Below are 15,945 nucleotides of genomic sequence, written 5' to 3'. Positions count from 1 at the left end.
ATAAGAAAATTGTATTAGATTTAGGAAATGCCATTAATAGATTAGAGAGACATTCTATGTAGATGATGAAACAGTCCATGCACCGGTGAAAAACAGTGAATGTAATTCTATTTTCCTTTCCCTAATTTCCCCTTTTTTCTTTGTATTTTGAAAAATATAATTAAAATATTTTTTAAAAAAATCCGGCTGCAAACTAGTAGCTGGCAGGAGGGAGGAGTCCAGAGGAAGAGCCCTCAACCTCGAAGGGCAGAATACTTTCAAGCTTTCATATGTTAATGGATCTGGTCAAAGTCGGGCATGGTCTACTATCTCACACCCTACTACATTGTCACATCCAAACTGACAAAAGACTGCTAGGAGCCAAATGGCTAGTTAACCTTTCCTCTTGAAGCAGGAAGGACTGGAATCTCAGAACAGAGAGAAGAAACTCCCTTATCTTATGGCTTCTGGCCAGTAGGGTTGCCAGGTCCCTCTTCGCCACTGGCAGAAGGTTTTTGGGGGAGAGACTGAGGAGGGCAGGGTTTAGAGAGGGGAGGGACTTCAATGCAATAGAGTCCAATTGCCAAAGTGGCCATTTTTTCCAGGGGTACTGATCTCTATCAGCTGGAGATCAGTTGTAATAGCAGGAGATCTCCAGCTAGTACCTGGAGGTTGGGAACCCTAAACATGGCTGGCTTGTGACTCTGTTCCTTAGCCGTGACTTTTTCCATTATCAGCCTCTGCATACCTTCAGAAACCACTGCATAAAAGAAATCAGCTAGAAATTTCAGAAATGAGCTCAATACTAAGCTGGCAACAACGCTATTTGGAAAGAAAATCTGAAATGCTTTGACAATCCTCTGGAATTTGCCTGTCTTTTTCCCTTCTGGGGAAAAAGCTCCTGGGTGGGGTGAGGGTATGTCTGGAAAACAGTGCAAAGGGGAATGGTTAAATCCTGCCCACCTTCTGCCCTGCAATTGCTTTTAAAATCATTGAGAGATCTGATCATAGATCTCTCACCTCTTGTCTAGTTAGGCCTCTGCGCACAAACTCAGATCAAAATCTCAACAAGGAAAACTTCAAACTAATCCTTGAAGAACACATCATCTATCTGAACAAAAGTGAAGCAGAAGGAGCCAGTGGAAGTGGGTAGAAAAAGAGTGGGTAGGCAATTTCGCCTGGTTCCTCCTCCTCACTGCAGCTCTCCAGGCTATGTGGTCTTTTGTATTTGTGTGTCCCACAACCTCCAGGATCAGTGCTTTGGAGGTCTCAGGGAACTACTGGGGGATGGGGAAAGGCAGGAAAGACCTGCTCCACGAGTGTCCTCAAATGTATGCTTCATAGATTCCAAACCATCATAGGAGACAGTGATGCTGATGTGGAAACCAGGTGAACTAAGACTAGGTTAGGACAGGCAAACTAATGAAGGTGTAAGAGCCAGTGTAATGTAGTGGTCACACTAGGGCAGGGGTAGGCAAACCGCTGCTCGAGAGCTGCATGCGGCTCTTTGGCCCCTTGAGTGCGGCTCTGGGCTGCAGGATCGTGGCCGCCCACCCAAGAGAAGCCACCTTCCCCGGGCGCGGAGGGCGCAGGGGGGGGGCTGGCTTCCTTCAGCAGAGGATCGGGGCTGCACGTCGCAGAGGAGGAGAGCCTGGCATCCCTTCCCTGCCCCGGCTGGGCTCTGCGCGCATGCAGAAGTCCCGCAAAAGTTCTCCACCTTTCCGCCAGCCCAGAGACGCCGTGCCTGGGGGGGGGGGAGATCTTTGCAACGTGCTGGCCCGAGAAGGAGGGAGGCCCCGATCCAGCACACACACACCCTCCCCCGCCTTCCTCACCTGCAAGCTCCCTCGTGGCCTGCCCTTCCCTTCCGCTGCTGGAGAACGCCAACTAGAGGGAAGGGGGAGGACACCCCTCCGCCTTCCTCCTCCTCTTCTTCCTCCTCCTCCTCCTCAGAGGCCAAGGTGCTGAGGAGGGGCGGACGGGCGGACGGCAGGCCGGCTGGGGAGGGAAGGAAGGAACGAGCCCAGGCGGCGGCGGTGAGGAGGAGGAGGCCGAGAGGCGAGCGGGGAGGCCGAGGCGGGCGGGATGCGCCAGGGCGGCAACGAGAGGTCAGTGGGGGTTGGGGAGATGCAAGGCCATTGTTCACATTAAGTGTTGGTCAGTCATTGTCATGATTTAATTTTATGGATACCTTACTTACAATTTAATTTTTATCAATAAATAAGATCATTATTAAGTAAGATATCAAGTTTTATTCAGTGTACCTATAGTTTAATTAAGACTTAAAACTTTAATTAAAGTTTATTAAGTTAATAAACAGTGTACCTACCTACGTAGTTTAAGTTTAAGAAATTTGGCTCTCAAAAGAAATCTCAGTCGTTGTACTGTTGATATTTGGCTCTGTTGACTAATGAGTTTGCCGACCCCTGCTCTAGGGCTTGAGAGAACCAGAGTCAGTTCCCCAAACAGCCATGAGGCTCGCTAAGTGGCCTTAACCCAGTCACTTTACCTCAGCCAGGATTGTTGTGAGGATGAAACAGAGATGTGGAATACCTAAGATTGCCAGCTGCCTGAAGAAAAGTCCCTTTAACAGAGGTTCGATATGGTGTTATTTACCAGGTGATGTTATTTACTTCGCTGCCATGAAAAATTCAGCTGCCAATTTCTACATATCAACATGATATTTTTCTCCAAGCCCTTTGGCAATCCTAGGAGTACCATGTACATCACCCTATGTTCCTTGGAGGAAAGGTGGGATAAAAATAGACACTAAGAGCCATGGAGGAGAAGAAAAGGAAAAAATAATTTCAGATGATCCAAGAGAGATTTCTGTAAAGATCTATTTGCATGTAAAAGAAAATGGGAAGAGTAGTCCTAGACAGCACTGTCTTTATACATGATTGGCTGACATGGATAGAATTAAGAGAAGTAACAGCACTTATTCTGACTAGGAGCTACATATGGGATTTTTCTGATGCTATAACTGTCATACTTTATTCACAATTTTACCAGAAATACTTTATGCACACTTTTACCAGAAATAATTACAGAAACAGCCTAAAAGCCTAGAGGGGGAGGACAAGCACTAGAAGAGGAAGAGGAAGAAGAGGAGGAGGAAGAAGAAGAGTTTGTATTTATATGCCCACTTTCTCTACCACTTAAGGGAGACTCAAACTGGCTTACAATCACCTTCCCTTCCCCTCCCTTCAACAGACACCCTGTGAGATAGGTGGGGCTGAGAGATCTCTAACAGAGCTGTGACTTTGCCCAAGGTGGCTTTGTGTGTAGGAGTGGGGAAACAAATCCAGTTCACCAGATTAGCCTCTGCCACTCATGTGGAGGAGTGGGGAATCAAACCTGGTTCTCCAGATCAGACTCCACCGCTCCAAACCACCGCTCTTGAACACTACACCACACTGGCTAGAGCAAGTGAATGGACAGAACTTCTTCTCCCTCTCCCATAATACTACCACTTGGGGACATCAAATGAAGTTGATGGACAACAGGTTCAGGACCAACAAAGAGAACTGTTTCTTTACTCAACAAATAATTAAATTGTGGCATTAAAGAGGGAATTAGATGGTTCATGCAGGACAGGTCCAACAGTGGCTATTAGCCATGGTGAGTTAAGGGAACCTCTATATTCAGAGGTAGTAAACTTCTGACTCTAGTGCTAGGAAGCAGCATCAGGGGAAGGCTTGGCTTTGCCTTGTTTGTTGGTCCTGTGGGGTAACTGGTTGGCCTCTGTGTGAAATGGTATACTGGAGCAGGGTTCTTATTGTTCTTATGTATACTGTGTTCAACTGGCTCATTATTGTTAATAAAAGAAGGTTAAACTATTTAGATAAACACATCTGGTGTCAGGTTGGTCTAGAGACTTTCAGCACAATCCTATTTATATTTTCTTGAAAGTCAGTCCCAGTGATTTCAGTGGGACATTAAAGGTATGTCCCATTGAATCCTAAGATTTACTTCAGAGTAAGCAAACATTGGATCCACTGTTAATTCTATGCACAAATAAGCAGAGAGAAATGGGGGGAGGGTACAGTGGACTAAATGTCCTATTAGGATGGACATTAAAAAAAATATTTTGCCCTACTAGCAGTATCATAAATTAGTTATTTTGGAAAATAAAAAAGACAAATTTGTATTTATCTTGCTGGAAAACATACGTTGTATTTTCTGTTATTTAAAGCCAAGAGGTCGGGGGCAGGGGAGTTATCTAAAGAGGCATGTGCTGAATAATATGTTGACTGTGAAAATATAAAGATGGAAAATGCAGCAGAGCTTGCCAATTATGTGCCATAGGCTACATTACTTCACATCTCTATAGCAGCCATAATTCATAGACAGCAAATTGGAGAAAAGAACCCATCTTCTCCCTGATTATCTGGATTTGCCTGCTTCTATTCCATCATCTAGTACAGACGGGATCATAAAACAAGGCCTATGCAATGAAAAATGGAGGCCTTGGGAGTTATAGAACATGTCAGTTGTTCAGATAAACAACCTGATCCTGCAAGGTGCAGAGTACCCACCACATTTCACTGATGTCATCAGAGGTAGAGAAGGCTATTCTGCAGCTTGTGGAATCAGGCTGAACAACTGTTGTTCAAATAACTCCACACACAAAAAACACTGCCTTTTTAAAATGTTAGCCATGCAACACTTCTCAGCTTTATGGATGCTTGAATTAATTTTGCCCATTTATTTGCGCTTCAGGAACAAAGCAAAATCTGAATGAAATTCAAGGTACAATTCCCAAGGTAACAGTGACAATCTGGCGAATATACACTTACATCCACTCATTTCATTGAGCTTAAGGCTGCAACCCTGTACATGCATCCCTGGGAGTAAGCACTAGGAAACACAATGCAGTTTATTTATTCAGAATACACATAGAATTTATTTATTGCATAAGATCAGGCTGAAAGTGTTGCATACTCTGCTGGATTGTGACCCAAATACTTTTTAAAATGTCCATTATCATTCATATTTATCATTTTCAGGAACATGGCTTCCTTTTTATATCGCTTACCTTGTCTATGACACTGTCAGATATGTTTTATGTGATTTCATTTTCTTTTCAAGAAACCCATACATTGAACTTTCAGTAGGCGTTAGCTACCCTACTCCAACATACTGTAATGTAATCTTTTCATTTTTCTAAAACATGTACTCACAAGATAGATTTTGAAGGCAGGTATGAAAGCCTTGTGATGCAAATTCCTGCAAAAGTGACCTTGGGGCAATGTTTTTATCGTACCATGACAGTCACTGCCTAGAAAGATTGACTCTTTGGCATAAAGCATCATGCTGGTTTTTAGATTCTTGGTGCCAGATTTCCAGCCTGGCTCCTGTTTTTGCAAGAACACTTTCTTGGCTGCAAAAATACAAACAACTAAAACCCCTGCCTGTGCCTCTGTTTTTATAGTTACAGAATGTCACAAACACAAATTATTTACAAGTGTGTATTGATCCGGCTGAAGTCAACAGCAAAGTCTTCATTTGTTTCTCAAGGACTTAGACCTTCAGTGACTCAGAGCTAGTGCAGACATTACTAACCCTTGTGAATTATTGCTCACCTGATTGATCTACTTGCATGAGCAGAATAACATAAGAAGAGTCTATTCAGACAGGGTTGTCCTTTCTCTTTCATGAACCAGGAAGTCACAATTTGCCCTTTTTCCTACTTATAGAAAAGGACAAGAAGCCTTATCACTTGCCCCTACCTGAATAAACTAATCTATAAGGAGATAGATCACGATGGCTAGCCATGTTAGTCTGTCACTAGCAATAGAACAGAGCAAGAGTCCAGTAGAACCTTAAAGACTAACAAAATTTCTGGCAGTGTATGAGCTTTTGTGAGCCACAGGTCACTTCTTCAGATATCTGTGGTTTACAAAAGCTCATACCCTGCCAGAAATGTTGTTAGACTTTAAGGTGCTACTGGGCTCTTGCTCTTTTCTACTAATCCTTAAGGAATACACTATCCTAATGGTACAAACTGCACCAATGGAGAAGAGTCATTCAGTCAGTTTTGTTACCCATGAGGTGACATTCTGTAGTCACCTTACAGTGAATGGCAGGTTAAAACCCAATCTCGTGGTGATTCCAAGACATTTTCATTCTTCCTCCCTATATCTAATCATATTGTGTGTCTTTCTCAGGGGAATGATGGAAGGGCTGATGAATAGACAGCAAACCCAGTTGTGACCCAGTCACACATGAATGTTCATTGCAAAGCCATTGTCAAATGTAACAAAGGCCCTAAAGCAGAGACTTCCGTGATGATTACAAAGGGGTAGCCTTGTTAATCCAGTGGCATGTTAATTGTTAAGTTTGATATGCGGTTTCGTGAGTCACAGCCCACTTCTTCAGACAGATAAAGAAGAGCCTTGCTCATAGCAGGACAACTGGAGAACAGAACAGCAGGCCAGGATCACACATAATTATACAACATGCCACAATAATAACAGCCTGCAGTTACATCTTGAAGGGACCATGGGCACAGCATCAGTTCCCCTCCTCTTTTTGGCATGGTCATGGTCAAACCATATAACATCAACAATTACACAAAGCATGAAATTACAGACTGGTGTTGTCTTACACATCTACTCAACAGTAATGGCAACCACATAATCTCATAGATCTCCAAATGTCACTGAACAGTAAACTGGGAGTGTAGGAATCTGCAATTATATTATAAGGTATTGACTCTTAAATCAAACAATTGGCTTTTGGTGGGAGACCAATTTTGTGAATCACCCCAAAATGGCGTGCAGTCTTACTAGAGTAGAGGACAAGCACAATTATGAATGTTTTAAAAAATAAATGAATAATTTGTCCACATCATTGGTCAATATTCCAATGAACTTACTTTCATTACAGTTTCAGATTCAGGCTTCAGGAAGGTGAATTTTCCCGTGATTGTTAATCTGAACTGGTAACCCAAAATAAGCAATCTTGCTGTTTTTTGTGTTCTAGATATTTGGGACCATTTTGTGTGCACACTGCAGACAGCATTCTTTTCAAAGCACAGACACTTTGAGGGTCTCCTGCACAAGAGTCATGGCACATAATGCCACTGAAATCGCATGGAATGCAATCCTCCCTCTCCCCTCCAGACTCCCCAAATCTCAAGAACATGGCTACTTTTTACACCCCCACCCACCAAAGTAGGTGCATTTCTATGCACGAGCACCACAAATAAAAAACAGTAAGTGCTGAAAGCTGCCTTAAAAATTTCCTCTGTGAGACTTGTTGGCAAATGTGATTGGCTGGAAGCATTCTGTGTGCCTCTCTTGCCAGGATCCAATTGGAAGGAAGGATGCCATTGCTTGGGGAATGAGCAGAATCAGAGAACAACAGGTGTGCATTCATGCTGCATACTCCTTCTCTGCAGCTTGTCTGCAAAGATGATTAGCTAGGAGTGCTATGCCCTTGCTAGGATCCGACTGGTTTAAAGGAAGCCATTGCTTGGGGAAACAAGCAGAAGCAAAGAACAACATGCACATGCTCCAGCTGGCTTGGTAAGCACCTGAACTCAAAACAATACAGATTTTCAGGAGGGTAGTTTTGTTTCACTAAGAATCCCAGATTCCTAATACTGCTCTGGGAAATCAAAATAATGATCTGTAACAGCAATTTTTGTGTTTATTTTCAGGTCAGGAGTTCTATTAGTTATAACCCCTAATTATAATATAATCAAAAGTACTGTTACTTAATTGGGCCAGATTCTTCACTGTTCCCACTTAAAAGCCAGAGTCATTTACAGCTATATAAAATCTGAGTCATTGCTTCTGCTAATGTGTGCTGCTACTAATGTGTGCTATTATTCAAATAATGAATAATGTATTTTTAAATGTATTTTATATGATCATTTATATTCTACATTGGATGATGATTTAAGCCTTAATTCAGGCTCACATTTTCACAAGGTGGAAAAAAAGCAAATTCCATGTTGGGGATAATTAGGAAAGGGACAATATTGTAATGTCCTGTATAGAATCATAGAGTTGGAAGGGACCCCCAGGGCCATCTAGTCCGACCCCCTACACAATGCTGTGTCCTCATTTGGAATAGTATGTGTTCTGGTAAACATATCTTTAAAAAGATGGGAAAAGCACAAAAGGTGGCAACCACGATGATTGAATGGAACGGAGCACCTTTCCTGTTAGGGGGAATCCTAAAGAATTTTGGACTGTTCCATTTAGAAAAATAAGACTACTAATCAGGGACATGATAGAGATTTATATAACTCTGCACGGGATAAATAAAGTAGCTAGATATAACCTTTTCTCCCTCTCCCACAATTCTAGAACTCATGAGCACTCAGTGAAGTTGATGGGCAATATATTCAAGATGAACAAAAAGAAGTATTTCTTCACTCAGTGAGTAATTAAATCATGCAATTCAATGCCTGTGGACATAGTAATGGCCACTAGCATACATGGTGTTAACACATTCATTGATGATAGGTCACTAGCCATGGTGAGTACCTGGAACCTCTATATTCAGAAACAGCAAGCCTCTGACTAGCAGAGCTAGGAAGAAACGTCAGAGGAAATCCTAGGTCTCTGTATCCTATTTGTTGGCAATCCAGGGTTACTGGATGGCTGCTGTATGATACAGAATGCTGAACTTGATAGATCACTAACCTGATTCAGGAAGGCACTTCTTATTTTTGGGAGGGGCTGTGGCTCAGTGGTAGAGCCTCTGCTTGGCATGTAGAAGGTCCCAGGTTCAATCCCCGACATCTCCAGTTAAAGGGACTAGGCGAGTAGGTGATATGAAAGACCTCTGCCTGAGACCCTGGAGAGTCGCTGCTGGTCTGAGTAGACAATACTGACTTTGATGGACCAAGGGTCTGATTCAGTATATTGCAGCTTCATGTGTTCATGTTCATATCACTGGAAGAATCCAAGTTCCAGTATTATCAGAAAGGGAACAAATATCTATTTCTTCTTTTCTCTCTCTTCTTTTATCTTTCTACTGTGTTTAAGACCACTTTATAAAGTAGATTACATTGAGACCAGTGGGACTTGCTTTCAAGGAAATATGTTTACAATAGCATTATTATTCAAGGTGTACCAACCTTGAGCATATACACACATAATTTCCATCAACACATAAAATATGTAGGTGAATTCTCACAAACCTAAAGCAAAACCTATGATCTAATGTTGCAGTCATGTAAAAACATAATGGTATTACAAGGATCCATTGTAGTAAAGTTGTTTGATATTAAATCCTTATTTTAACATAATCATCACAACGACTACTATGTCATTTTGTAGCCATCATAAGGTCAAAACAGGAGAAAATAAGGAATAACAAAAGTGAAAATGGCAATCACAAAATGTTTTCTTTCTTGTGTGTGTGCGTGTGTGCGTGTGTGTGTGTGTGTATGTGTGTGTGTGTGTGAAGTGCCATCAAGTCGCAGCCGACTTATGGCGACCCCTTTTTGGGAGCCCACTGTTAATCATACTAAAGAGATATGAACATTTCTCCCAAGGGAAGTTCTCCTCTACAAGCCTCACTGAAATTAATAGGGCCTGCACAACAGCCATGTTCTTCCATGTTCAAGTTCAACTCACATTCATTTCAAAAGAGTTCTTCAAGAGAAGTTCCCAGTAGATACAACTTTTATAATGATATTCTCAATGTGTTCCTATTTCCTCTCCTAACAATTTGTTTCATAGGAAGGAGGGCTTTCATTATACCAATCTTTACTGGGGCATTGACTCTGAATTCAGACATTAATATGTACTGAACTTTCAAAGACTGAACCATTGTTGAATTGGATTTGATCATTATCAATCAATTTGTACAGAAATCAGTGTTATATAATTTCATACTGCTCCATTTCACAATACTGATGATAGATTATAGAGGGTCCCCCCCACCCCCCGTTCCAAACAGTTAAAGGTGGTTTGAAAGAGGGATCACTGCTTGCTGCTATGCTTGCTGCTATGCTTCCCACTTTTGCCTCTGGAAAACAGGCAGTGCCTTTGTATAGTTTCAAAAACCTGCCAAACCTGTTTAGCCAGAAACAACAGTGAGGAAAACTAGATGTGTCCACATCACCAATAGTGAAGCCTCTATCACATGAATTTCACTCTTAAAAATTATTTCTTCCCCTAGCTTAGCCATTATTCCCTCCAAGTCAGAGGACCTACCTACTCCCAGCATTGCTTCCATTTTGCCCAGATTCAGCTTCAATTAGACCATACTGATGGATGATTGTCTGGGAATATTTATTGCCACCTCTGCAGAACAACACTGCCTAAGCTGCTTAAAACTATATTAAAGAGAATCACTATGATGGAAAAATTGAGATGGCTCCAGCCTACAAGCATGATTTCAAAATATCTATGTACAGTAGAGTTGCCAGGTCCCCCATGGCCACCGGCGGGGGTTGGGGGGTAAGGTTTCCTGATCCAGCTTGGAAAGCTCCTGGAGATTTGGGGATGGAGCCTGGGAAGGACAGGGACCTCAGTGAGGTATAATGCCATAGAGTCCACCTTCCAAAGCAGACTTTTCTCCAGGGGGAATTATCTCTGTAGTCTGGAAATGAGCTGTAATTTGGAGGGGGGGATCCCCAGGTCCCACCTGGAGGCTGGCATCCGTAATATACAGGCCTGTTTCTCTCCCCCCACCACCACAACTTCTTTGAACTCCAAACTCACTTTGGAAATTCCTCTGGATTTAAAAAGTGGTTTATACTTCAGCACAGAAAACCACTGAAAGGGAAGTAATTGGGAATACCAACAAACATTACCAACTCCATACCTGGGTATGAAAGTCATTTCACTAAACCACGACTGCTGATCTAGACAGCAGTCAGTAAGACTCATCCCCAAAGACCAAGAAAGCCTGCTTAGTCTTTACCTCTTCTAAGAGCACTGAAATGAAACCACTGAGATAATATGATGAACAGGGGTTAAGATAAAAATGAGAAAGCTAATTAAGCAACTCCTATGGCCTAATTTAGAGACAATGTGAGAGGAAATGACACAACATAACTAAATGCTATGGTATGGCCACTTCCACAGATCTGCATATTTGGGAAAAAAATTATATCACAAAGCAACCCATCCAACCAGGGCACCCTTTCAGATTTCAGGCAGGGGAGAGAGATTAGGGAGCCTACATTCAGCAAGGTCCAAAGGCTTCGCTGTGCTCATGTTCCAGGTTGCAAAAAAGCAGTGCATGTGAAAACAGTTTGTTGTTTTTGTATACCACATCTATAGCTTTCTTATCAGATTAGGACAACCTTTTACTTTCAGAAAAACCTCTTTGAAGAGATTCATGCCTTTGGCTGATCTATGTAGCACTAAGCTGACTTCTGTGTTTGCAACAATAGTCAATCCACGTTTAGACCCAGTGAGCTAGCCCAGACAGATGTACTCCTGAAGAACAATCACAACTGGTCTGAAACACACAACGGCAATAGCCTACTCTCGATATTCTGGACTAACTACACAGAAACGGGTGACAATGGGACACATTATATGGTATAGGATACATTAGGAGGGGAAATGTTTGAGAAATTATGTTTCCTGTAGTATTAACAAAATTTATTTACAGTGCAATCCTAAGTAAAGTTATACCCTTCTAACCCCATTGACTTCAGTTGATTTAGAAGAATGTAAGTCTATTTAGGATTACATATTTAATCCCAAACTATCTCCTTAATATAGACTTGCAAACAATGAGAAGCATCAAGACTCTAGCATTATTTTCTTGTTCAAGACTGCTCTTGGCTGTGTTCAATCCATAATTTAGACCCTCTGCTGACTTTGCACAACTAAGCATTGGTGGATTAAGTCTAAATGGGCCTGGATAACCACTCCTAACCTATCAAAGAGCCCTGCCCAGAAGTGCCTTGGGCACTCCTGCCTCTTTGTGCTGCCTTCTCCCTCTGCATGCCCCTAAGGCTACCACAAGAGTCTATCAGGGCTCCTTCTTCCAAAGATTCTTTGAACTTTGACTGGCTCCCTTCCAACAATCCTCAGGTCTGGAGTCATAGACGCATGCATTCCTCTTCTGAAAGTGGAATTCATGCCATTACACATATCACAATTTTGACTGTGGATTAAAAATACCATATGATCACATGCCTGGAACTCTGCCCTTGACATGTCTCGTTGTGTTCAAATATTGTCAAAGCAAAGGATAAGCGGGGGTGGGGGGGAGTGATACTACAAATTGTGTAAAGAAAGAACATCAGGGTTGTGTCTCGTTTAGGGAGAAGCCATTAAGAAATCACCATTTTGCCTCAATTACGTTAAAAGTTATGTGGAAGATGGCTAAGTTACGAAGCATGGAAATAAAAGATCCACATAGCACAAATGTTACAGAGGCTCCCAGCTAGTACATTGGACATGCCGCCTATTATTTTGATATGAGGAAAAGATGATTGAAACTATGGGTAGCAAAATTAGCACATTGCACATCTGGAGAAGAACATGGCTACGGACAAGTGACACCTTACCTCAGATGTACTCCCAAGGGAGCTTTGTTATATAAGCACAAAAAAGGATACAATATTAATAATGTTAACTTTTAAAAATAAATTATAATCTAAGGGCTATGGAAGATGCCATGCCTGTATTATTCCATTACTGGATTTTGATCCCACATTGTTCCAAGCATACCCTATACTTATAATTAATAAGTAAATTACTAATATTTTCGAAGGTTTTCACGGTCAGAGTTCATCAGTTCTTGTAGGTTATCCGGGCTGTGTGACCGTGGTCTTGGTATATTCTTTCCTGACATTTCGCCAGCAGCTGTGGCAGGCATCTTCAGAGGAGTAACACTGAAGGACAGTGTGTTACTCCTCTGAAGATGCCTGCCACAGCTGCTGGTGAAACTTCAGGAAAGAAAATACCAAGACCACGGTCACACAGCCCGGATAACCTACAAGTACTATTATTTTCTTTGCATAAACAAATTAGCTATAAATAAATCAGTTGTGTTCAAATGTATCCCATAATTAGCAACAGTCCAGCATCCATTGTTACATCCAATAGTAGGCATGTTCATACCCAATAATAGTAATGGTCTTAGGACAATGAACTGTTGGATTGTGGTCATCAACTTTCTGGGAAATATCTGTGAACCTTTTACTTACATGATAAATAAAACCATTAAACAGAGATAAGTCACATTTGGGAGTTTAACATAGAAATTCTTTAAGCATTGATTAAATTCAAATGTATATGTAAACATCAGTATAATCCCTAGCTATGAACACTGGATAAAATAACCAACATTTGGGAAAATATAATGTAACTAATATTGACATTTACTGCAGAAAATCAGAGATGGTTATTGAAATGTCAATTTTTGGATTTTCCTGTTTATTTTAACCCCCAAAAGTAAAGCTTTCTTATCATCTTGTGCAGCACTGGTCTTCAATTGTATTTCTGGCACCTTGGAAACTCACAGCTTTCCCACACACCACAAATATCCCATAATCCATTAGTAAGCCTTGCCTGCTGACTCATGGTTTAGAAATCACTGCAATAGAACTGGAAGTTCCGTAGACACAATGCATCAAATGACAATTTCAAAGACTTCTGAACTGAACAAATAATGTCCTATTTGGATGAATGAAAAATACATTTATAATCTCACAACAGTACAGCAATTAAGCTAAGGGAACAATCCTAAGCAAGTCTACTCAGAAGTAAGTCCCATGTAAGTCAATGAGGCTTACTCTTAGGAAAGTGACCTTAGTATGGCAGCCAGTAAGAACTTCTCAGATATGTAGTTCTTTCTTGCATCATGCATTGAAGTTTACACCAAGGTACAATATGTTGCTTAATCCAAAATTAAAACTGCCCCTTGGTGGTGGAAAGGGCTGTCAAGTCACAGCTGAACCAGGGTGACCCCATAGGGTTTTCATTGGGAGGGGGGAAGCACTCTTTTAACTACTTTAATATGCTCTTATGATGTTTTCACATTGTGGACCTTAACAGCAAAATCCTATGCACAATCCATTGAGCTCAATGGATTTAGAAGGGTGTAACTATGTTTAGGATTGCAATAACCCTCCCCCCGCATTGGTTTATAATGAAATTGGAAAACAACACTGGCCACAATCTCTATTCAGGTATATTTTTTAAAAAAAACTTTTTTTAAAAAAACTAGGCATTTGTAATGTTCACACATATCACAAAATAGTGATGTAAAAAGGGCTCAGGGGCATTTTCAGTTATGCGTGAAATGCCAAAATAACCTTAAGCACGTTTGCTTAGAATTGAATCCTATTGAGTTTAGTGGGACTTTCTCCCTGGCATGTCCATTTACAATTGCAGTCTTGCAGCCCCAGTACATGTTAGCTCAGAAGGCCCACTGATTTCAATGAGGCTTTTTCCCCCTCTAGAAAGTGTGTTTACTGTAAAGAAATGTTTGTGCCTAGAATAAGAGAGGTAAAGACATAGATACACTCAATAGCAGGGATACCAGTGGAGACAACAACTATACACCTACAGTGCACAGGCCTCTGCTACTTCCAATACTCCCAAAGGCAAGGCAAACCAGGAGAGGTCAGCAACTTCCGCTGAGGCACTGTCTCCTAACCACTGTGGTGCTGATACTCTTAGCCTATCATCCTCTCTTCTTTTGGAAGCTCTTCGGTGGACTTCAGGCTCCACCTGCCAACCGCTCTGTGGTAAAGAGATAACATACCCACTTTCAGCTCTTTTCCAAAGACCGTCCTCTCTCCCAAGGCAGAGCAATTCCACCGTCCATTGCGAAACTGAAATTGACACTCGTTGATTCCCATTTGGGAGCCTTCCCCGATCACGATGATGGCATCGGGCCTGCTCTGACAGATAGCCCTCTGCCTGGGAGCTAAGCCGGGGATTTTGTTACAGATGATGCTGGCCCCCAGAGCCACCACGGAGGAAAAACCCCTAGAAGGAGCAAACGGGGAAGAAAAGAAAAGAAAAGATTGATCTGAACGGAGATCATCATCGGAAACGCCCCCCGCCACTTTGGTGTCAATCGATTCTCTAAGAAGGGTCTTAGTCGAGCGCCCTTCTGAATGGGCGGGAAGTAGCAGGCTTTGCACCTCAAAGTAGACCCCCGGTGCCTTTTTAAACCCCGTTAAGCCTCTGATCTGCCCATCGAGACGTGACGGGTAGCTTATCATTATGGACAGTATAACCTTTCACGAAGCCAAACGGTTCGTAACTTCGGTGACATTCCCACAATAGTCCCGGGGCAAGGGGTGTCGAACCAGAGAGAAATCTGGCCATTTATGCATGGGAGGTTTTGCCTTGGGTTTGCCGCTCTCTAGATGCACATTTCCCCCATCCATATTCTTAAAACTCTGCGTGGGGGGTTTATTTTTTAGTTTTGAGAATTTGGATGGGGGAAAATGTTCATCCAGAGAGAGGCAAATTCAAGGCAAAACCTCCCATGCATAAATGGCCAGAGTGTGCCTGCAGCCTTCCCTCCGAGGCATTCACAACAACCCTCCCCGGGTGTTGTTTGCTAATGTCAACTGGCAGGTTGCGGCACATACTCAAGCCCAACCAAAAACAGCATTTTACTCAGCCAGCCCGTGGCCAAGGCAAGCCCAGCGCGGCTCTGCTTGTCTGCCCGCCCTGGGGGTGACGATCAGAAAAGGAGAATGGGAAGAACCAGGAAGTCGATTTAATGGCTATCAGAGCCCCCCCCCTTTATCCCCCCTTTATCCCCCCTTTATCCCCCCCTTATCCCCCCCCGCGGACTCTTTATATAGTTTTGTCGGTCTATAATTAAAAGAGCGATAAGGGGCACGTGGGCTTTTGCCAAAGTGTGACCCAACTTCCTGAGACATAAATTAAAGCTCGCAGCAATTGACGTCCTGGACAAAACGCTCACTCCCAAAAAGGGTGGGCGCAGCATCGTGCTGCTATTGCGCTTGAAACTCCCAGAGTCCCTGGCTTGTAGGAATTAAAATCT

General features: G+C 42.3%; 1 protein-coding gene across 1 annotated transcript in view; it reads right to left on the bottom strand.

The window, feature by feature from the left end:
* WNT7A (Wnt family member 7A) overlaps window positions 1–15,945 on the bottom strand; it is a 50,900-nt gene that overhangs the window by 33,719 nt on the left and 1,236 nt on the right. Inside the window, exon 2 of the mRNA XM_056852411.1 lies at window positions 14,683–14,909. Coding sequence (XP_056708389.1) covers window positions 14,683–14,909 — 227 coding nt within the window. The remainder of the gene's footprint in view (window positions 1–14,682; window positions 14,910–15,945) is intronic.

Source organism: Euleptes europaea, chromosome 1 (genome assembly GCF_029931775.1).
Source record: "Euleptes europaea isolate rEulEur1 chromosome 1, rEulEur1.hap1, whole genome shotgun sequence".
In the NCBI taxonomy this organism is placed as follows: Eukaryota; Metazoa; Chordata; class Lepidosauria; order Squamata; family Sphaerodactylidae; genus Euleptes; species Euleptes europaea.
The sequence above is the reverse complement of the archived record's forward strand: the minus strand, read 5'-3'. Positions and strand labels throughout refer to the sequence as shown.